Source organism: Molothrus aeneus, chromosome 2 (assembly GCF_037042795.1).
Source record: "Molothrus aeneus isolate 106 chromosome 2, BPBGC_Maene_1.0, whole genome shotgun sequence".
NCBI classification, from domain to species: Eukaryota; Metazoa; Chordata; class Aves; order Passeriformes; family Icteridae; genus Molothrus; species Molothrus aeneus.
The window spans coordinates 40,013,760-40,034,157 of record NC_089647.1 but is presented as its reverse complement, the minus strand read 5'-3'; the positions used below and the strand labels follow the sequence as shown (position 1 = coordinate 40,034,157).

Genomic DNA, 20,398 nt, shown 5'->3' with positions numbered 1-20,398 from the left:
TGGATTGTTTGCTAGTCCTGGTTTCTGTGTCCACCTTGCTGTTGCTGTTTCTGCCAGCAAGAGGGGTACAGGTGAGTCATGGCACACAGAGAGTTTCATCCTGACATGACCTCAGGGTGTGTTTAGAGTGCACAAAATAGCCTAGAAGATTATTCTGGGTCCCACAGGTTAGGTGCATCTTGGCTGATCAGCTGATGAATGTTCACAATAGCCTGATACATTTCTCTCTATCGGATAATTTGGATGCTGTGGTCTATGCTGTGGACTTGGCACAAAACATGTCAGCTGACGTCACAGAAGTGTGTTGGCATAATGCAAATCCTATATAGCAAAGAGTAACAAATTCTCCACCAGAGTGATACTGTGGCAACTGCATTTGTAGTGTATTGCATTCTACTCATCCTAGATCCTATAGCTGTATATATGGCAAAAATAATTGTATTAAATAAAATATATTCTATATACTCATACAATACAATCCCTGCAAATAAAAGGATTTAAATAAAGAATTAACTTCAATTTATTTCCTTTCAAGTGTATCTTATAGCCAACCCCTTGTAGGTTCCCTGCTCCGGCAGTTACAGAACCACAGGACACAGAATAATTTAGGACGCTGCCTAATCCAAGGACCTCAAGTTGTCCAGTTGAATTTTGAACATCTCTAAGAAAGAACACACTGCCTCTCAGAGAAAATATTCTGGTATTTAAAAAATAAAAAGTCTAACTGGAATTTTTCAGGTTCCTCTCTTCCTATTGTTGTGTACCTACCTCCAAGAGGAGTCTAACTCCTTGATATCCTCTGATCAGGTAATCGTAGACAGCAATAAGATTTGCCCCTTGGATTCTCTTTTTCGGGCTGAACAACCATGGCTTGCTCAGTCTCTTCTTGTAAGTTCAGTGCTCTGGCTCCCTGACCACTGGTGATCTCCACGAGTCTCATTCCAGCACACCCATGGCTTACTTGTACTGGGGAGGCCAGAACTGGACCAGCATTCCAGATGTGCCCCATGAGTGGAGGTACAAGGGAAGGGGAAGGGTGATTTCCCGCACCCACTGGCTGCACTTATACAGCCCAAGATGATGTTGGCTTTCCTCGCTCCAAGGGCAGTATATTCCATGAGGATCATGGTCATCACAGTTTTGTTTTGTTTGTTTTGTTTTGTTTTGTGGGGATTTTTTGTTTTGTTTTGTTTTCTGTAGCTTTGGATTTGGTTTTAGTTAGTCAAAGCATCTTCCTGGCTTTTTATCAAATATTTATCCCTGCCCAGGTAAACTGGAACTGTGTGGAGCTGTGATGGGTCTTTCATATGAAGAGATCAAAGACATTTAGAAAGCTTTCTAGTTTGTCCAGGACAGACAGAGAGAGAGTACATTTCTACTTATTACTTCAACAAATGGATGTTTCTTATTGAATATTCCTGGTTCTATAATTTGAGCAGGAGTTTCCTGGATCTCAGACTACACGCTCAACACTCAATATGTTCCACTAAAAGATTTCAGACCTGCTACCAAAGCTTTTTTTTCCCCTCTTTTTTTTTTTCTTTTTCCTTCTGAGAAATAAAATGTAGAGGAATTTTTAGGATTAGAATAATTCACTTGTGCAATAATTCAAAAAGGAAAAAAAAATTCCATTGCAGTACATCTATTTTTTCAACAAGTATTGTGACTTGCCACATTATCACTCATCTATGAGTAATGTTTCCATAACCAGCAGGCTGCTTTCCCACCTTTCCTAATGGATGAGCTGTAACAAAGGCTTTACACTATGAAACACTTAAAATCAAAAGGCATGTACAGCCTCCAACCGAGGTTTGGCTGATTTTGTTCAGATAAACTTTGAGATGGTTGTCTTTTATAAGAAAGTTCAGTTTCCAGTGAAATTAATTTCTTATCTTTCTAAAATTACATCAGTCTAAGAATGTCACTTCACAATTGTCACAGAATACTGTAGGTTCAAACTCAGACCATGGTCTACACTGAGCCATCACTGGTTTGGAAAAATAAGAAGAAAAACTTAGTCTGCTTCCTTCATTGCATTTCTTTATTGGTATGATAGGCTAAATTACATCTTGATTGCTTGCTTCTTGTCCTCATAATTCTTGCAGTCATGATTGTACAAGGCCTCAGAGTGATAAATATATAAAAAATCAACTGTAAGACTTAATATTTTTAATATTTTCCTGAAAAATTACTTTTGATACTCCTGTTCAGGTCCCTCCTGCACAGTGTAGATATCTATTGAGTCACTGTGCCACATCTTTAATATCAGTCAGCATTTCAAAAAGATAACAAACGCTGCTTTTGTATGAGTCAGGGGAGCAGTTCTAGTGCTGTGACCTGGTTCTTATTCGGGTAACTGCATTCTGTTCTATTTGAAAGCTTTTTAATGTTCTGGTGAAATGGAACATTCTTCATATCCTTTCAGAACTACTGCAAATGCTTTGGAACATTTGCTGGCTGAGGCTTAAACCAGAGACAGAAACCTCTTCTGGGGAGAGAAATCCTGCATTAGTAACAAACAGCACAATGGATATATCAGTCTACAAGAGGCATCTAAACATGTCAGGATCATTTTCTGATTTAAGATAGAATTTGCATTTATTTGCTTACTCAAAAACTGCTTTTACCATGATTTCATAATGATGCCTAAAACACAGAGCTGTGGCTCCAACTCATATTTCCTTTAGGATCAGACATGGTGGGGTTTTTTTGGTCATATTAATTTTCCTTATTTCTTTGTAAAAGGATGAATATAACAAGACACATAAAGCCCAGAGGCAAAAACCAAAGGAAAAGATGCCATGTACTGATTTTAAAAATATATCAATAAAAGAATAGATATGAAGTCAAATAAGGAAAGCTTGACTTATAGTTTTAACCTTAAATGGTCCCTGTTTTGTTAGTAGATTTAAAAAATCCATTTTGTTTATATCACTCGTATTTTCTGTCCTTGGGCCAAAGGGGAAAATATTCTCTTAGCACCAGAGGAATGTTACAGTTTGGACATCATTGGACATCAGAATATTAAGAATATTCCTTAAATCCATAGTAATAATCTGGGGGACTTTAATACATTCATGTCATTTACATTACATTGTATATAATATAAACATTTATAATAGGCATGTTTGTATACTATATAATTTATAAAACTATATAAAATGCAAGAACATTACTATATTTAAATTATTTTTCTCCTCCACTTTTTTTGCTGGTGACTTCCAATAGCTTAAAACAAGTGTCCTATTCATTTATTAATTGTATTCTATTAAAAACTGAACTTACACACTATTTCAGACCATATTTCCATCTAATCACTCTGTTCAGATTTTTAGGCTAATGTAAGCAGATTTGTGGCAGTCTACCTGTCGGAAATATTGCAGAAGTCTTGAGGTTCTGGTTAACACAGGTTTTGCTGGGAATAAGTCATGCAAAAGAACAGGATGAACAGAATTATGATAAAACAAGGCCAGCCAGGCTTCTGTCCCTGCAGCAGAAACTCCCACGAGTACCCAAAATGTAACCATGGCATTGGTGTCACCAGGTCTTCTCCTCTTATACATTGCCTCCTTCATCCCTCCTGCTACCAGCTGTCACTACTCTGATAACCTTGTTCCTACCTCACTTATCTACTTTTCCATGAGCAGTGATAGTATTTTTTTTTTAATTTCATGGCAAGGAGAGCCCCACAGTTAGCAGCACAGTACGCAATTATTTTTTGGTTTTAGATTTCCCAGTGTGTGCACTGGCCCTCCAAAGTGAAAAATGTAGCTGTCATTTTTTAGCCTAAGGTCAGCAGAAGTCAAGAGAAACACACCCTAAAATATCCCTGTAAGATGTGTTATGGCCAGAATTTCTAGGGCAGTTTATTTTGGGATTAATTTTAGGGGAGGGTGATTAACAGATGTAGCAGGCCTCTGTCTTCTTCTAGGGTTGTATTAAGTGAACATCCCCCTGACATGTATCTATTTCTAAAACAAACTGCACAATGATCTTAACATTTGTCTTTTGTTTAGATGACTCTAATTTAATATCATTTTCTGTAAGAGGTTTTAAAGAGACCTTTTTTCTGTTAAATACCTAACATAGAACTGGGACCTCTGATCAGTGACAGACACCTTTAAGGATGATCACAGCACCAGTGTTGTAGTGCGTTTTTATATTTTGTAATACTTTGAAGTAGTTTTGTTTTGTATCCCCATATTTTTCCCAAATGGTTTATCCCAGACTGTACTCCCCTCCCTTTACCTGTGTTATCCCTCTCCCGGGATGAGATCATCCCCAAACTCCCATCCTGGCTCTCTGTCAATCACTCAGCATCCCATCCCTCCATCCAGAAGTTTTGGTCCAGGTCATCAAGTGACTAGCCAGAGGCCAGGGTTCAGCCCCCCAAGCCTTGCCCCATACGCTGTCCTAAATGTCTATCCCCCAGCATCCATCCCTTAGGGTCACTTATTGGTTGGTAAAATGTTATCTACTTTTGGTTTCCACCTCCCTTTAAATGTGACCTTGGCACATTTCCCAGGGCTCTGGGCAGGAGGCCCCCTGAGCTGCAGGAGCTCCTTTGGGATCCTAATAAAACCTTGGATTAACCCCTGCTAAGAGTCAGGCCTTTATCTTCTACCAATGTCTCTGGTGTCTCTTGTGCTGCACAGGCGCCCAGCCCAGGTGCCCTCAGCACCCTCGGGGCACAGAGAGTGTCTCCCTGCCAGCCCAGGTGCCCTCAGCACCCTCGGGGCACACACAGACAGTGTCTCCCTGCTGTCAGCCCAGGTGCCCTCAGCACCCTCGGGGCACACACACAGAGAGTGTCTCCCTGCCAGCCCAGGTGCCCTCAGCACCCTCGGGGCACACACACAGAGTGTCTCCCTGCTGTCAGCCCAGGTGCCCTCAGCACCCTCGGGGCACACACACAGAGAGTGTCTCCCTGCCAGCCCAGGTGCCCTCAGTACCCTCGGGGCACACACAGAGAGTGTCTCCCCGCTGTCGGCCGTGTCGGGGCTGCCCCCCGGTGTCTGCTGACTCGGGAGTGGCCCAGGGCTCCTGAGAGGCTCGCAGAGAGACCGAGACACACCAGCAATTACCAGTAATAACAGAACTAGCAAGATTATCTGACAAAGGAATATTTTAGCCAGAGCTTGTCAAAATCAGCATGAGAAAGTCTGTGCCCTTCACTGACATGAATAAATTTGCTTCTTTGGAGTTAGCACAAAGCACAAGGAACCATGTCTCTACATCTTTCCATGTCTAGTTAAGGGACTCATCTGCAAATTGTCATTTCAGGTGGACATGAAAATAGCTTGTGTAACTTGAAGGTTTTACTCTGTGGCAAATCAGCACAGGATTTATTCCAGTTCAGTTTAGACAGTCTTCACACCTTATAGAAAATTCCATTTAATTAAAGTGGTGACATTTTTCATATTCCAGACAAGTTTCACTATTGATTGAATTTATAAATGGCATGTAGTAATGTTAAATTTCAGCAATGAAATTTAATTTTCTTTGATTCATTTAAGAAATGGAGCAATCATGAACCTGCAGGGGTATATCTTCCCTTCACTTCCTGCTGTTTAACATTTCACATCCAAATCAGTGCTTAGCAGGCTTATGGCTTAAACCTAGCCCTTTTTTATTCAATAATGAGTAATAAATTAAAATCTGATTATATGTAAGTACAATGTTTGCCTGACAAATCTCCAGTTGTGAGTTTATTGACAATACTTTTCGTCTCTCAATTCAGAATCATGCTTCCTTTCCCAAGAATTGGGAACAACTTATCCCTTTTCAGTCAGTCAGATGTGAAGTACTGGTTTTGTATGACACTGACAGCAGTTTACTGTTTAGACAAGTATCCAGACCCAAAAAATGTGACAGTCCTCTAGGCTTCCTAGGAAACAATGACCTTACATTTATTACCCTCCTGTAACACACTTTAAGGGAACTTTTGAACTGGGAGAATTAAAGAATATTGGTCCCTTGACAGTTTTTAAGCTAGTTCCTCCTCTGGATCTCATTTAGCTGTGCTGATTGATAGCATTCAAGTACTTGATGCAAAATTCAGAGTTTAATATTCCAGTACTTTAATGGCTGGCTGATTCACAAACTTGGCAATATTTTGATTAGATTTTACTGTCATGCAGCTTCTGGGTAGAACTGAACATTTCAAAAGGTGAAGGTCTTCTGCCTCAGTCTTTGCTTAATTTTAACATCACAGGGCACCCTCCTTTGCATTTTAGTATTTCTACCCAGAATTGCCAAACACATGGACGCCTTCACAGATAATCCTCATACATTGCATCCATTCTTCACCCCACAGTTACATTTTTCACAGAATAACAGAATGAGTCAAGTCAAGAAAGGGACCACATTGGGTCATCTGCTCCAACCTCCTTGCTCAAGCAGTGCCATCCTTAAGCACGTGGCACAGGATTGTGTCCAGATGATTATTGATTATCTCCAGTGAGGGAGACTCTACAACCTCTCTGTTCAAACTCCTCTAGGGCTCAGTCACCTGCAGAGTACAGAAGTTCTTCCCCTCGTTCAGGTGGAACTTCTGTGCATCAGCTTCTGCCTGTTGCCTCTCGTCCTATTGCTTGGTACCACTGAGAAGAGCCTGGTCCATCTTTTTGCCACCCTTCCTTCAGATACTTGTATACATTGGTGAGGTCCCTTCTCAAGTGTCTCTTCTTGAGCCAGAACAGGCCCAGCTCCGTCAGCCTGTCCTTATAAGGGAGATACTTTGGACCCCTCATCATTTTTCCACTGTCCGCTAGAGCTGCTCCAGGAGCTCCATGTACTGAGGGGCCCAGAGCTGGACACAGCACTCCAGATGTGCCTCACCAGGGCTGAATAGAGGGGCAGGATCTCCTCCCTCGACCTGCAGAACTGCTCCTCCTGATGCACTCCAGAATCTCACTGGCCTTCTCAGCCACAAAGACACTGATGGCTCATGGCTTGTTGTCCACCAGGACCCCAGGTCTCTCTGCAGAGCTGCTTTCCAGCAGGTCAGCTCCATCCTGTGGTGGTTCTGGGGGTTATTCTCTCCAGGTTCAGGACCCCACATTTTTCCTTGATTCTCTGCGAATTATAGAAAAATACTACATTGCCACATTTTGTCTTTAACAAGTGGTTATGAAAAATTGCTCATTCAGAGCAGGTTGTGAATATTTCAAGGCTGAAGAGTCAGTTTTGAAATTTAATGGGACAACCAATTCCTGGTGGACTATTAGACTGTAAGTAGAAACAGGAAAAAAAGCTGGTGAATATAATAATTTGATGGAAAATTAATCCTTGCTAAGATGCCTTGAATTTACATAGGAAGGATGTTTCTTATGAAATTAAAGTTGGCAGCAAAGGCTGTACCAAAATAAAAGAAAATTATTCCTACTTCCACTTATAGTGTGATTCAACTTCAAGATTGCTTGTATTTCAATCAGCTTTTGAACTCTTAAGAAACTGCCATAGTTATGTTCAACCCTCTTTTATCTCTGTATTAAAAAGCATTTTAACATAAATTTGGATTACCAAACTTACTTGTGTATTTCCTAAGGCCCTATCCAATTGTTACCTTCTTTTCTATGATTACTTAGGATACACGATTCAATCAGGATATTGGTGTTAATACTTCTGAAGATCTACTGACTACTTCTTTCTAAATTTCAGAGATGCTAACAGCTGTTTAGTATCTACTGGTTGCAACTTTCTATTCTCCAGCCAGCAAACGAGACTTGATGCAACATCACAAATATTATACTGCTGGGAGGGGAGTAGTACAATGTCATCTTGTTCCACCCAGCAGCACTGGGTTCAATCATCTTTATACAGCCACTTAACATATTTATATAAAATATGTATTTCATATATAAAGATAATTGAATATCATATTTTACACAAAGCAATGTTTATTTCTTTTTCCTGAGGCTACACGGGAACAAAACCATTTTGAGGAAGATGGTGGGTTTGGGTAAAAGTTTGCCAGCTAGACCTTGAGGGAAGCATAGCACCTGCCCTTTGACACCTCAAGGTGGTGCATTCATTGACAAAATAACTGAGAAAGTTTTTGAGGATGTTATCCAGCAAGCAAGGACATCCTCTGTGGGGCATAAAAACAGAAAGCTTCTTTTCCTCTTTTTTCTCTTTTTTTTTTTCACTCCTCATGTTCCAGCTTATTTACTCAGTGACAAGTTTATTATATTCTGCATTTCAGTGAGCGTTAGCCAAAACATAAACAAACAAAGAACAATAAATAAAATATGCGACTCCTGTACCAGAAAGAGCTACCACTTTCATAACTGTGACTCAATACCCATCTGTTTCCTCCCTTTAGACAATATATGAAGATAAAACTGTCTCACAGTCCACTGCACCTTCCATATTGCTATTATGCCTGTGGGAACTTTAGCACCTGAGAGCAAAAAATTATGTAACATGCACTGTGATTAGCTTCCTTTTCCCTCACCTCCTTTTACAGCTCTATTGCTTACCTTCTTTGCCACCTACCTCGCTGTTTGCCAACGCCTTTTGCACTTACAATATGTTTTAGTACACCCTTGCATTTAGTAAACCAATAGTTTTGATAGCTTTTAGTAAATCTGATGGTTTAGCTTAAGCTAACAAAACACCTGATAACAGACCACAGAGATTAATTACATTGTAACATGCCCTTGCTTAGAGGAAATGAAAGCATGCTTACAGCACAGTTTCTGAAACTATGACTTAAAGAAATGCACATTAATAGTAGGGCACATTGATACTGCATTTTAAGGATTTAGGACTCCATTCATACCTCTTCATTTAGGCATCGACACTGCACTGCCAAAAATCATGGCTCTTTGAGTGCTTCAGATCAAAGTAAGTCCTTTATGTCTTTAACAAGACACAAAGTGTCTGAAGAGCTCCAGAAAAAATGGTACCTACAGACATCTATGACTCTTACCTGACTATGGAAGCCTAATCACCAGGTTCAGATGTGAACAGTTACCATCAAATCATATTCCTGATGCTGAGTGCTTCCATGGCTTAGCAGCTACTCCAAAATCATGATCTCTGAGAAGAGCATATTTAATCTCTGCTGGCACCCTAACGTAAGTGAAATTCAGCCTGAAGCCTGATAACTGGGGGTCTAAATTTTTACAGAATAGGGATGAAACCATGGAAAGAAATGTCTCCAAAAATTGTAACATAACAAGAATGTGCTGTTATTCACATGACAGTATTATGTTTTTATTGTCTACACTACATGCTGAAATGTGGGGCTTTTCATACAATTATGGAGATCTATTTTTTTAAAATAAAAATGTTACTTCTGTGATAGAAGCAAAAGCCTCTATGTCTCTCCTTATGCAAGCTGCTTTTTAGTTTTGGCCATGAGCTCATAAACTGTTTGAAGCAGTCTCTCCTCCTCTCTGTTTATAAGAAGTGAATCACATTTTTAGTTGTACTATGTCCTGCACAATGATAGTACAAAACTGTGAGCCACTGATTAACTGAAAAAAAGGAAACCAGTATTATTTTTATCTTCTAAGTTCTGTTCTCCAACAGGCTGTGCAGAACAATGTTGTAAGAAAGGTCTGTATGGGCTAAGACACTAACTCAGTGTAATTAATCTGTCATTTTCCAGAGTCAAACATTAGCTCACTCACTGTTTATATGGAGCAATCTTGGCATACAAATGGAACACTTTAGTGTGAGAAAAGGAACTTATATCTTTTTGACCTTCAGCCCATACTTCAAGATATTTTTAAAAAAAGTCATCATAGAAAACGTATGTGATTTTGATATTGGTACTGCTTGAGGAGGCTGTGCATTTATCTTGTTTCTCAAACAACATTGTCTTTTTATTTAAGCCAAAACCATCAGAAATATTTCAAAGGGTCTGTAAAAAAATTTTGCTGTTTAAAAGTGTACAGTTGAATGGCTGAATGGTCAGACTCAGGAACTACTTAAAAAATCAAGTACAAATCTAGAGCATTACAGTGGGAGTTATCAGTACAATTCTATTGCTATTCTTGTTGACATTTTATACAAGAATCGTGCTGAAAAGCAACACAGATGAGAAATTTTGTTCAGTGCAGCTTTTACTCATCCACACTTCTTGAACAGAGCAAGAAAATAGACACAACTTATTTGAGCTCTCAGATATATTTTCACATTCTCACAGAATTTTTAAAAATGCAAGAGTATCAATCAAACTCTCCAGTGCTTTACTTTTGGGTTCAAAATAGGTCTGTACATAAGTACTTTCATACAGTTTGCTCTTTGAAAATTTTATATTGAGTAAAATATTATTGAATATAAAGAAATGTCATTTTTAGGCCTGATTTGAAAATATCACTTTCGATTTTAATGGCTTGCAAATGAAAACTAGTCAAAGATATGCCATATGTTTTTCTTTAATGTTGATTGACATGCCAACAAAGTGAATAAATGAAAATTAAGAAATGACAATGGTAGGCTGCTAAAAAAATTGAGGACATATTTTGAAATGTTCTTATCAAAACACCTGTGGTACCATAGCAATATCAGGGAAAGCTTCCAAATGATGTGAGAAAATCTAAGAGCAAAAGAAACGAATCACAGAACACCTTGGGTTGGAAGGGATCTTAAAGACCACCTAATTCCAAATCCCCTCTCAGGGGCAGGGACACCTTTCACTAGATCACATTGCTCAATGCCCCACTATTAACCTTGAACACTTACAGATACGGGCACAAGAGTTATGGACAGAATAATGTAAAGAAAACAGCAAAAGTTTCCAGCGAAAGTTCATAGAAATCATGTGAAGCCAATATAAATTAATGTCCACTCACTTAGGTCCAATGAATTTCTTAAGGATATAGAACCCCAAATATTTTCCTTAAGCAATGAAAACTCAGCATAATTGCTGTTGCCATTAAAGATTTGAGTACATTTGTCAGGTCATAAAAATGAAATTAGGAAGCACAGCATAAAACCTGGACAATATACAAATGCTAACATTTAGAAAAATAATGCAAGTAGTAAGTATTTATATTTCTGGTAAATATGTAGGTGTTTACAGCCTCATAGCCTTGTTGGTGTAGCATTTCAATGGACAAGTCATGAGCAGCAGTGAGTGGAAACTGCTCAGTACTGCTTTCCTTTCAGGACCCTCTATTCAGGCCATCTCTGGCTCTCCTCTCTTCCTAGTCCAGAAGCAGTAGGAAGGGGGGAAGTCACTGTAAGGAAACATGTCTTTGGAGCACACTTTTATAAAGATGCAGGCCATGAATGCTGTGTACATATGGGGAAGTGGAAATGAGAAAGCAAGGCAGTGGCAATAAAAAGGCATGACAACCAGCTGACTAAGCATGCAACATCAGGGGAAAACCACAACAAGCATGGAGATGAACAGTACTGGAGATGAACTTCTCTCTCCTCTGAGAAAAGGCAGGTTTGGGAAAAATTTTGTAGCATGCAAAACAGAAACTCATTAGTCATTGAAGCACTTCACAGTATTTTAATGTCATGTCATTACAGAACTGGGTAGCACCTCTTAAATAATTCTTTTAACATTGGTTCCACTGACAGATTTTGTGAAAATATCTTCAGCTCCTGGTACTTGCTGGACAAACAGTTCTCTCCCATGCAACATCAAGAGAGTGAAACACTGCTGTTCAAGAAATATTCCTATACTCAACAAGTGTACTTGAAAGTGCATCATACTGTTGAGCCTCTAAATGTGTATAGAGGTGCCCACAATAACATCTGAATTTTAAAATGCTGTTAATTATCATATTGCCACAATTCTTTTGAATACCAAAAAAATAAAGATTTTCTTCTGTTTATTCCTAAAGGAATAAAAAAGCAGTCACAAAGCAGTCTATAAGCTAGTAGTGTTTTGTCAAGAATAATGTAGAAAGTACACACCACGTTGAATAAGGTTTGTGGGAAGTTGCTGCTTCTATAAACTTGCCTTATATGATTTAATAAAACTTAAACAATTTCCAACAGTTATGTTTATCTCCCTGAGAAGCTGTCCTTTTCAGTTGGAAGGTGTTTGGAAAGTAAAACAACAAAAGCAACTATTCTGTGGTGATCACAGTTGTTTTTGTTTTTTTTTCTTGAAAGCTGTTTCCTTTCAAAACAGCATGTTACACCTACAGGGCATAACCAAGGATTTAGCAGCACACTTTATTTATCCAAAAATATACTGATTCTGCTTAAAGCCAGGAGGACTACTCCTGCACCAATTTATTCTCTGTATCTTTCAACTCAAATTTCTTTCTTCAGACTTCTATATAATGAAAAGTATATTAAAGGTTGCACTGGTTTTTGGGGGATTTTTTCCCCACATTAGTAGCTGTCTTATTGAGTTGAGTGGGTTCTGCCACAAAGCCAGCATTTTCCACAAATTGCCAGCAATTAGCTGGTGACAGCTTCTTGGTGAGAACTAACCTGGGCTGAATTGCAACCTGCTACATGCAGGCTGGCCAGCCAGTCCTTTTAAAATGTCCTCTCATTTCCCTGACAAAGAAATTAAAACCTAGAAGAAATGAATGCCCCACTTTCCAAATCTTTTGCCGAAAAGACGTTGTGATACTTGGTGTAAAGGATGCTTTGACGTCCTGTAATGGCACATAAAGAACTTTACAATGCTTTGGTTTTCTTGCTACTGGAAAACGGATCTTGCGTCAGGAGGGGTTTTGGAACAGAGCTTAATCACGAAAAACTACACTGAACGTCTGAAGGGGACAGTGAAAAACAGACAAATGGGAGCCGTCGCTGCAAATAAGTAAAGCTTGTCTTTCTGCTCTCCAAAGCAGCGACCTACCCAGAGGCTGTGCCCTCTGCTCAGTGCAGAGCCGCACTTCATGGGATGGTGAAGCGAGAGGACGAAGCAGCGGCACAAGAGGTGGGGGGAAAGGAATGAGAAGACAGGGAGATGGTCAGGAGAAGCCAAAAAACGCTGACCTAAGGCACAGGGCGCCGGATACGATGGGAAAGGGATGCGGGCACGGCGAGCGATGGGAGGGGGACAGGCGGAGCGGAGGAGGAGCCGATGGAAGGGCCGCTGGAGGAGCAGCGGTTCCCAGAGGCGGCAGCCCGCGCCCCGCAGCGCAGACCCTCGTTAAGGGACGGGGCTGGAGGCGAGGAGGGGCGGGGAGGGAGGGACGGGCGAGGGGCGTGGAGCCCGTGGCCAGCCCGCCCGGGCGGTGGGAAACACTCGGGGGACGAGCGGAGCGCGGAGTCAGCCTGTCCGCCGCCGCCGGAGCCTGGCAGGCACCCTCCTTTCCTGAACGCCTCCCGCACACGCTCCCATCGTTTCCCCTCTCCAGGCTGCACCGCCCCCGGCTCCGAGTCACCCCCGTCCCGGCGGCAGGGGCCGGGGCAGAGCCGTCCCCCCGAGGGCAGCGCCATGTGAGCAGGAGCCGCGCCACCGCCGCTGCGGGCACGTCCAGGATGTAAGGAGCAGCCCGGCTGCTCGCACCCCGCCGCTGCCCGGCTGCCCGCGCTCTGTCTCTGCCGGAGACTCGCCGGCGTCCATCGCTGCCCCGGGACAGCATGACCGAGGTGAAAGCCAAGGAGCCCAGAGCGCCTCCGCCTGCCACAGACGGGGCGGTCCTGCTGCAGGGTCAGCCTGGCTGTGATCCCTTCCGCGAGGAAGCAGAGTCCGTCGACATCTCCCTGGACGGACTGCTTTACCCCAAGAGCAGCGACGAGGAGGAGGACGAAGAGGAGGAGGAGGAAGGGGAGGAGGAGGAGGAAGAGGCGCAGCAGCAACAGCACCATCTGGGGCGGGAAGACGGCCGGGACTCCCCCTGCTACCAGCCAGGGAGCGGCTCCCTCTCGGTCAAGGACTCCCTGGACACCGTGCTGGACACCTTCCTGGCGCCTGCGGCTCATGCCAGCTCCACCGTGGCCGCGGCTCCCTGGTCCTTCTTCGAGGCGGAGGAGGCGCCCGACGGCCCGATGAGCAGCGGCGCCTCGCAGAAGGCGGCCGAAGCCGCCCCGGGGGCGCCGGGCCCCTCGCAGCCCCCGCCGCGGCCCGCCGCGCTCTGGCCGCCCGGCGACGCCCTGGTCCCCGCCGCTAAACCGCGGCCGGCGGGGCCGGGCTCCGGCGCGGAGTGTCCCACCACGGCGTCCAAGGGCGATGTCCCCGGTGTCGGGGCGCTGCCCGGCGGGTCCCGGGCGGGGGACCCGGGGCAGGAATACCTGCACGTGCCGCTGCTGCCGCTCAACTCGGCCTTCCTGGCCTCGCGCACGCGGCAGCTGCTGGACGGGGCGGAGTACGAGGGCGGCGCGGTGCCGCGCTGCTCGCCCCCCGCCCCGGAGCTGCCGGCCTACGGCTTCCCGCCGCCCGACGCCAAGGACGGGCCCTTCGCCTACGGCGACATCCAGCCCGTCATGAAGATCAAGGAGGAGGGACTCGGCCTCGCCGCCCGCTATCCGGGCGGCAGGGCCACCCCCGCGGCGGGCTGCCACGACTACCCGCAGGCTCCGCGGGCCGGGCAGGAGCCCTCGCTGGAGTGCGTCCTCTACAAGGCGGAGCCCACCCTGTTGGCCGGCGCCTACGGGCCGGCGGCGCCGCCCGACAGCCTGCCCTCCACCTCGGCCGCGCCACCGGGGCTCTACCCGGCCCTGGGGCTGAACGGGCACCAGCCGCTGGGCTTCCCGGCCGCCGTGCTCAAGGAGGGCCTGCCCCAGCTCTGCCCGCCCTACCTCGGCTACGCGCGGTAAGGCGGCGGCGGCGGGGCGCTCGCTGAGGGACGGGACCGGGGGGGGTCGCGCTGCGCGGCGGGAGAGCTCCGCGCCTCCTCCTCATCCTCATCCTCCTCTTCCTCCTTCTCCGCAGGGGCGGGCGGGCGGGCGGGCGTGCCGCGCGGTGGGCGCCTCGGGGAGATGTTAAGGGGATGCTGAAGGAAGGATAAAGTTTCTCTCGGCGAGGGCCTTTTTGGGCTCTAGGTAGTGGCCGCAGCCCCGTTCGCATTCCCCGCGCTGCCTGAGCACGCCGCGGTGTCCCGGCTCCGCAGCTGGCGCCTCAAGGCTTTGGGCACGGTGACGCCCCAGGGATGTTGGTTTGTTATCGCAGCGGGACTTCAGGGCCGCCCCATGTCCGAGTCAGTGCCCGGCCCCGGGACACAGCGTGCAGGTTTTCTAGCATGTCCTCACTTTCAGCGATACCGTATTCATCAATACCTAAATATTTTCCAAAATACTTCCCAATTTGAAAAAGAACCAAAAAAAAAAAAAACAAACCCAAAGAAACCAAAAAGCTAAAAACAAAAACAACACCACAACCAAAAAACCAACCCAAAAAATCCAACACCACAAAAAGCATTTGATTTCACACAAAAAAGAAAAACTGAAACACTTGTATATTGATTTGCTTGAATGAAATGGTGTACTATCCTGCTGAGATCTGTATTACCTACAAATAGATGCAACAAAAGGTGCATGCAATGTTGCAGGTATGGGTATCCTTTTTTTTTAGTAAATGCAGTGGTTACCTAGATTAGTCTGCCTTGGAGACAAATTGAAATATCATTGATATCCCCATCAGACTTAGTTACTGCTGAGAATACTGCAGCTGAATGGGGGGTGAAAAACTGATTATTAAAGATTTTTTTAGTTGAAATGAAATTTTATGTTTCCCATGTGAAAGAAACCTTTGAATTTCAATTGACATATATGTGATTCTGTCTCTGTACAGGAAAAAAAATCATCAGTATGACTCCACTCACAAGAGTTGTTGATCTGAGGAAGATGAACATTTTAACAGAGTGTCCTAGATGGTACCTTTTTTGCTAAATGGTTTAAAATACAACTTTCTGCTTTTTTTTTTTTGCAATGCTTTCCTGTATTACCATAGTAGAGACAAACCATTAAGCAGAAAGGCAATCATACTTTATTTTTTTCGTGTCCTTCTGTATCTTGACTACAAATTTTAAAAAGAAGTTTTTAATATAAAACTCCTTAATACAGGTAAGTAGTTAACTGCACAAAGCTAGATCTTTCATTTCTTTTAATTCTTTTTCTTCTCAAGGCCAGATACGGAAACCAGCCAATGTTCTCAGTTCAGTTTCGAATCACTACCCCAGAAGATTTGTCTCATCTGCGGTGATGAGGCTTCAGGTTGCCACTATGGAGTACTTACCTGTGGAAGTTGTAAAGTCTTCTTTAAAAGGGCAATGGAAGGTACTATAAGATGCCATTGTTCCTAATTATCTGAAATATGTCTTCTAGACACTAGGGCATACTGTTTATTTATTGCTCATTTTTATAAATATTGTCACTGCAGTGAATTTTTTTGCTGTTTTATCAACAGTGGATATTGGCAAAGTTCTTCCTTAATTGTTTTTTTTCTAGTATTATTTGCTTTACTTTCTTTTTTGCTATTTATTTTTTACTATTTATCAGTTAATCTTTCCAGGTAGGCAGAGTTCAATAAAAATTTTGTGCATTATACAACTTGTTTTAAAAAGTATAAATGGTGTTCCAAGGAAAATATTCTGGGTATGAACTCATGATAGGCAAATAAGAATTGGTTTTGACTTTGTTCTCTTTTTGAAAATATGAAATTTTTCTTGCTTTCAAGTTGCAGAGTTTTGGCTTCCTGGAAGTTATAGAAGTATTTAAAATTTCACTGAGCCTTTTCAAGTCATAATAACAATAAATGTGTTTGATTTGTTCCAAATAGTTGTTAAATTGCAAAGTCAAACTGCAAGTTTAATGAAACAGTAGCAATATCTAGGTTTATTTTTTCATTTTGGATTCTTTTATATGCCTGGTCCACTGAGATTTTGAATACGAACACAAGCGCGGACTGTTTTATATGGTTCAACAGATAAAGCAGTAGAACAAATCCTTCTACTTTTTAGGCTTTGTCTCCTGTTTTGATTTTTATCTGATCCTACCAGACTAGGATATTCAAATTTCTGTTCCATGTATTTAACAAAACCATTGTTCTAATGGATAGGATTCCTTAAAATAAAAACTCTGCATCCTGTATTTTGTCGTTGTGATACGTAGTTTTTTCTGCTTTAGAGAGTTTGTCTCTCTCCAAATGAAAAAGGGAATTTTGGAAAGGTAAAAGCTTAGCATAATAATATAATTATATTTTTTGTTTCACAAAATTGTGCTGTTACTTTCTACTTTAAGCATATGCTCATGTTCTTCCTTAACATTAAATATTCTTCCTTAACATTAAATATTTGCAAAGTGGTCTTGGTGGTCTCAGTGAACTTTTGAGGCCATACCACATTTCTCCAATGCATTCAATGGGTTTCATGAGAAAATTACTAGAAATATTTGTGTTAGGCTGCAAAGCTCTTAAGTCACTTACAGGAATACATTTAAGTTTCACTGCATCTGCTAGTTGGTCTCCTGATTTGCCTTTCCATTTTTGCTATGTTTTTCTAAATCAGCCAAATATTTTGTTTAAAAGTCAGGGAGCTGAAGTTTTAATACTAAGTGTAGTGTCATTTATGAGTACTGTATTTTAAAATAAATTTTATTTTTGCTTTTTACTTATAATGTAATAATGTCTTTGAATTTTATTCTGTCAATTTTAGATTTCATCTCTTTTCTAATTTAGTACCCAGTTCTGTTTGCAGTAGATGCACCTGCTCAAAAACATAATATGTTACATGATTGTTCAGCAGAATTATTTTAACAAAAAATGTTAAGAAGGAAGAACTTGATACAAGGAACATCTTAAAGTTGTTTTCACAGACTGTTCAAAGTCTATATAGGCAGAGTCTTACCAGGTTAAGAATATAGAGTTATTTAGAGACAAATGAGAGGTCAATGCAGTTACACAAACAAAAGTCTTAGGTTTTACGTAGCAGCTTCATCATTTTAATTTTTAAATGAATCCACAGACTGAGAGTCTGTTGAGGAAGTGTGTTTGGGTTTTCTAGTAAGGATTTTCAAAGAATGTTCAAGGATGTGCATCAGAAACCTGACTGTAATCAGAAAAGATGGAGGTTATTGAGTTTGATGGGAAGCAATGTTAGACAATGAGCAGTGTAGGCATTGGCAAAATGAACAAATACAGTTGTACCTGTTTTTGTGTAGAAAGTGCAAGACTACAGGGGGCTCCTTAGAGATAGACTGATTGCAGCATACTATATAATTATCAGCACTAAACCAATCCTATTTATTGACAGTTAGTTGATTTTCTGTGGACTTTAAATACTTAAAAAAAATTTAATATCAGAAATAATGGTGGAAAATTGCTCCTCTGTAAAAAGACATAAAGTATTTGTATTTTAAATGCAATAGAAAATAGTGTTTAAAATTCTCATTGGCAATCATATAAATTTGAAACATAGTTCTTCCATGAAATGTCCCCTGCCCATAATTTCTCTGAGCATAAATGCATTACTTATTTTTTTTTAATTTTTAGTACTACTACAGACGTGGAATTTTTAATAATTCATTCAAATAAAATGCTAAATTTTGTGAGTAAAAAATCCTGGTCAAAACTCTACTTTTCATGTAATTTCCATATAGTACTGATCTTTATGAGAAATTAAAACATGATTGGAAATAGCTGGCTTTTGCTATTTCATGGTTTTTCTCTATCTTGAGAGGTTTTTTTGTATGTTATGAGGTTTTGTGCATAGGTAAAAAAGTACTTAATATAGTAGCTTTACATTTCTTGGAAAAGAAATGGAAAAAGCATATTTTCTATTTTAATTATTTATGTAATCTGATATGCATTTGCTGTTTCAAATCAAACAGCCTATTTTTTTTTTGTAGTTTTTTTCACAGAAACTGTTCTATTAATACACCATTTATTTTACCTTCCCTGGTGTGAGGACAATACTTTATTGGTTAAATACATCCATTTGAATAAAATGAACTGCTCTGTTATCCAGAAAATTCATTTTTTTCCATATCTAGTTTTTTTAAAATAAAACCAGATTATTTAAATTATTATGACTTATCAATGATTTAAAACTGTATTTACTAATTATGATTTAGTAACACATTTGAATGTAACTAATACATACACATACAACTTAATGAGGGGTCAGAGTTATGTGAGAATCACGAAGATTACTTAGAATGTTTCTTGGCACTGAATTCTAGACTATATATGCATTGTAGATACTTTCTGTCTTTTGGGTTCCTGGTTCCCCATATATGGCTGTATATATGAAAAAAAGGCTGGAGTTTATGTAATAAATATATAGTTCTCAAGGCAAAATCTTGAAGCAGGTTAAACAAAAATGCAAGTCCTTTCTTTGGGAACCTGTAGCATAGCAGATATGTAAAAAAGTTAGTACTGCAAGTGAGGAGGAGAAAGGAGACAAAGATACTGGGTTGGTTTTACTTAGGAAACATTTATCTGCATTTAGAGGTTGTACATTTTCTGCTGGACTCCTACAAATAACCAAAAGTCTGTAGATTCACTTAATGTACAAAGAAGTGAGAAGGCTTTTAAAAAATACTTTAAAGATCTCCTTTGAGTATAATGAAACCAAAGAAAGTTACAGCTATTCATACTCAGTAAAGAAATTTGAGGAGACAAAATTGAATTCATTGTGCTGATGGGGTAGTGCTGTTCCTGTCAGTGAGATGAGTGTGATGAGGATTTTGGAGATTGAAAAAAAAAAAAAAACAACAGAAATAATATTCAAAATGCTTTCAAATATGTAGAATTACTATATTTGTAAAATAATTTGCTCTTGATGACCAGCTGTTATTTAACTGCTACCAATATATCTCATTCATGGTAATAAAACGTAGAGGACAATATTTCTAACAGGCATTAGGAGAATTAAGATTAAGAGACAAACTTTTACTTTTCAATGACTAAATTGCCAAACAGTCATTTGTGATGTCTTATAAAGATTCCATAATGTGAAATGATGCAGGGCAGCTATGATCAAAATGCTTGTGGACCACCACAATGAGATGTTTTTCCCTTGAGAGGAGCCCAGTGTTCAAAATTTTGGGATTCTGGAACTGTTGCTAAAACAGAGTTTCTTGGTAGCTTGCATTATTGCCTTCCTGTTAAAAGTGTCTCTTTTGCAGTAGTTTTACTAATGAGAATTTTCAATTACCTAAATCCTGCAAAAAAATTCAAGTGCTGTTTTTCCTATAATAAAGCCTCTTACTTTTCTTCTCTATATTTGCACTTTGCTTATATTGTTGATATCTAAGGAAAAGTAGTTGCTCAAACTCAGAGTCTGAGACCAACATGAATACATGATATTGCAGCATATCTGTCAGAAACTGACTCTTGGTTTGTTTAAATACCTGGGAATGTGTTACAAACTTGATCAAGTGATTGTAAAACATTTGTCTACTTTTAATATGTGTTTTAAGGTCAGGGTAACTCTGACCTTAAACTCTGTTGCATCAATGGCATCAGGGAACAAGCTCAAGCACATGTAGCAGATAACATTTAACTGACCACGTGTGAACT

At 41.1% G+C, this 20,398-nt stretch overlaps 1 protein-coding gene across 1 annotated transcript in view; it reads left to right on the top strand.

The window, feature by feature from the left end:
- Positions 1 to 13,497: 13,497 nt before the first annotated feature.
- Positions 13,498 to 20,398, top strand: part of PGR (progesterone receptor) — a 38,364-nt gene continuing 31,463 nt past the window's right edge. Inside the window, exons 1-2 of the mRNA XM_066544734.1 lie at positions 13,498 to 14,693; positions 16,004 to 16,155. Coding sequence (XP_066400831.1) covers positions 13,522 to 14,693; positions 16,004 to 16,155 — 1,324 coding nt within the window. The 5' untranslated portion in view covers positions 13,498 to 13,521. The remainder of the gene's footprint in view (positions 14,694 to 16,003; positions 16,156 to 20,398) is intronic.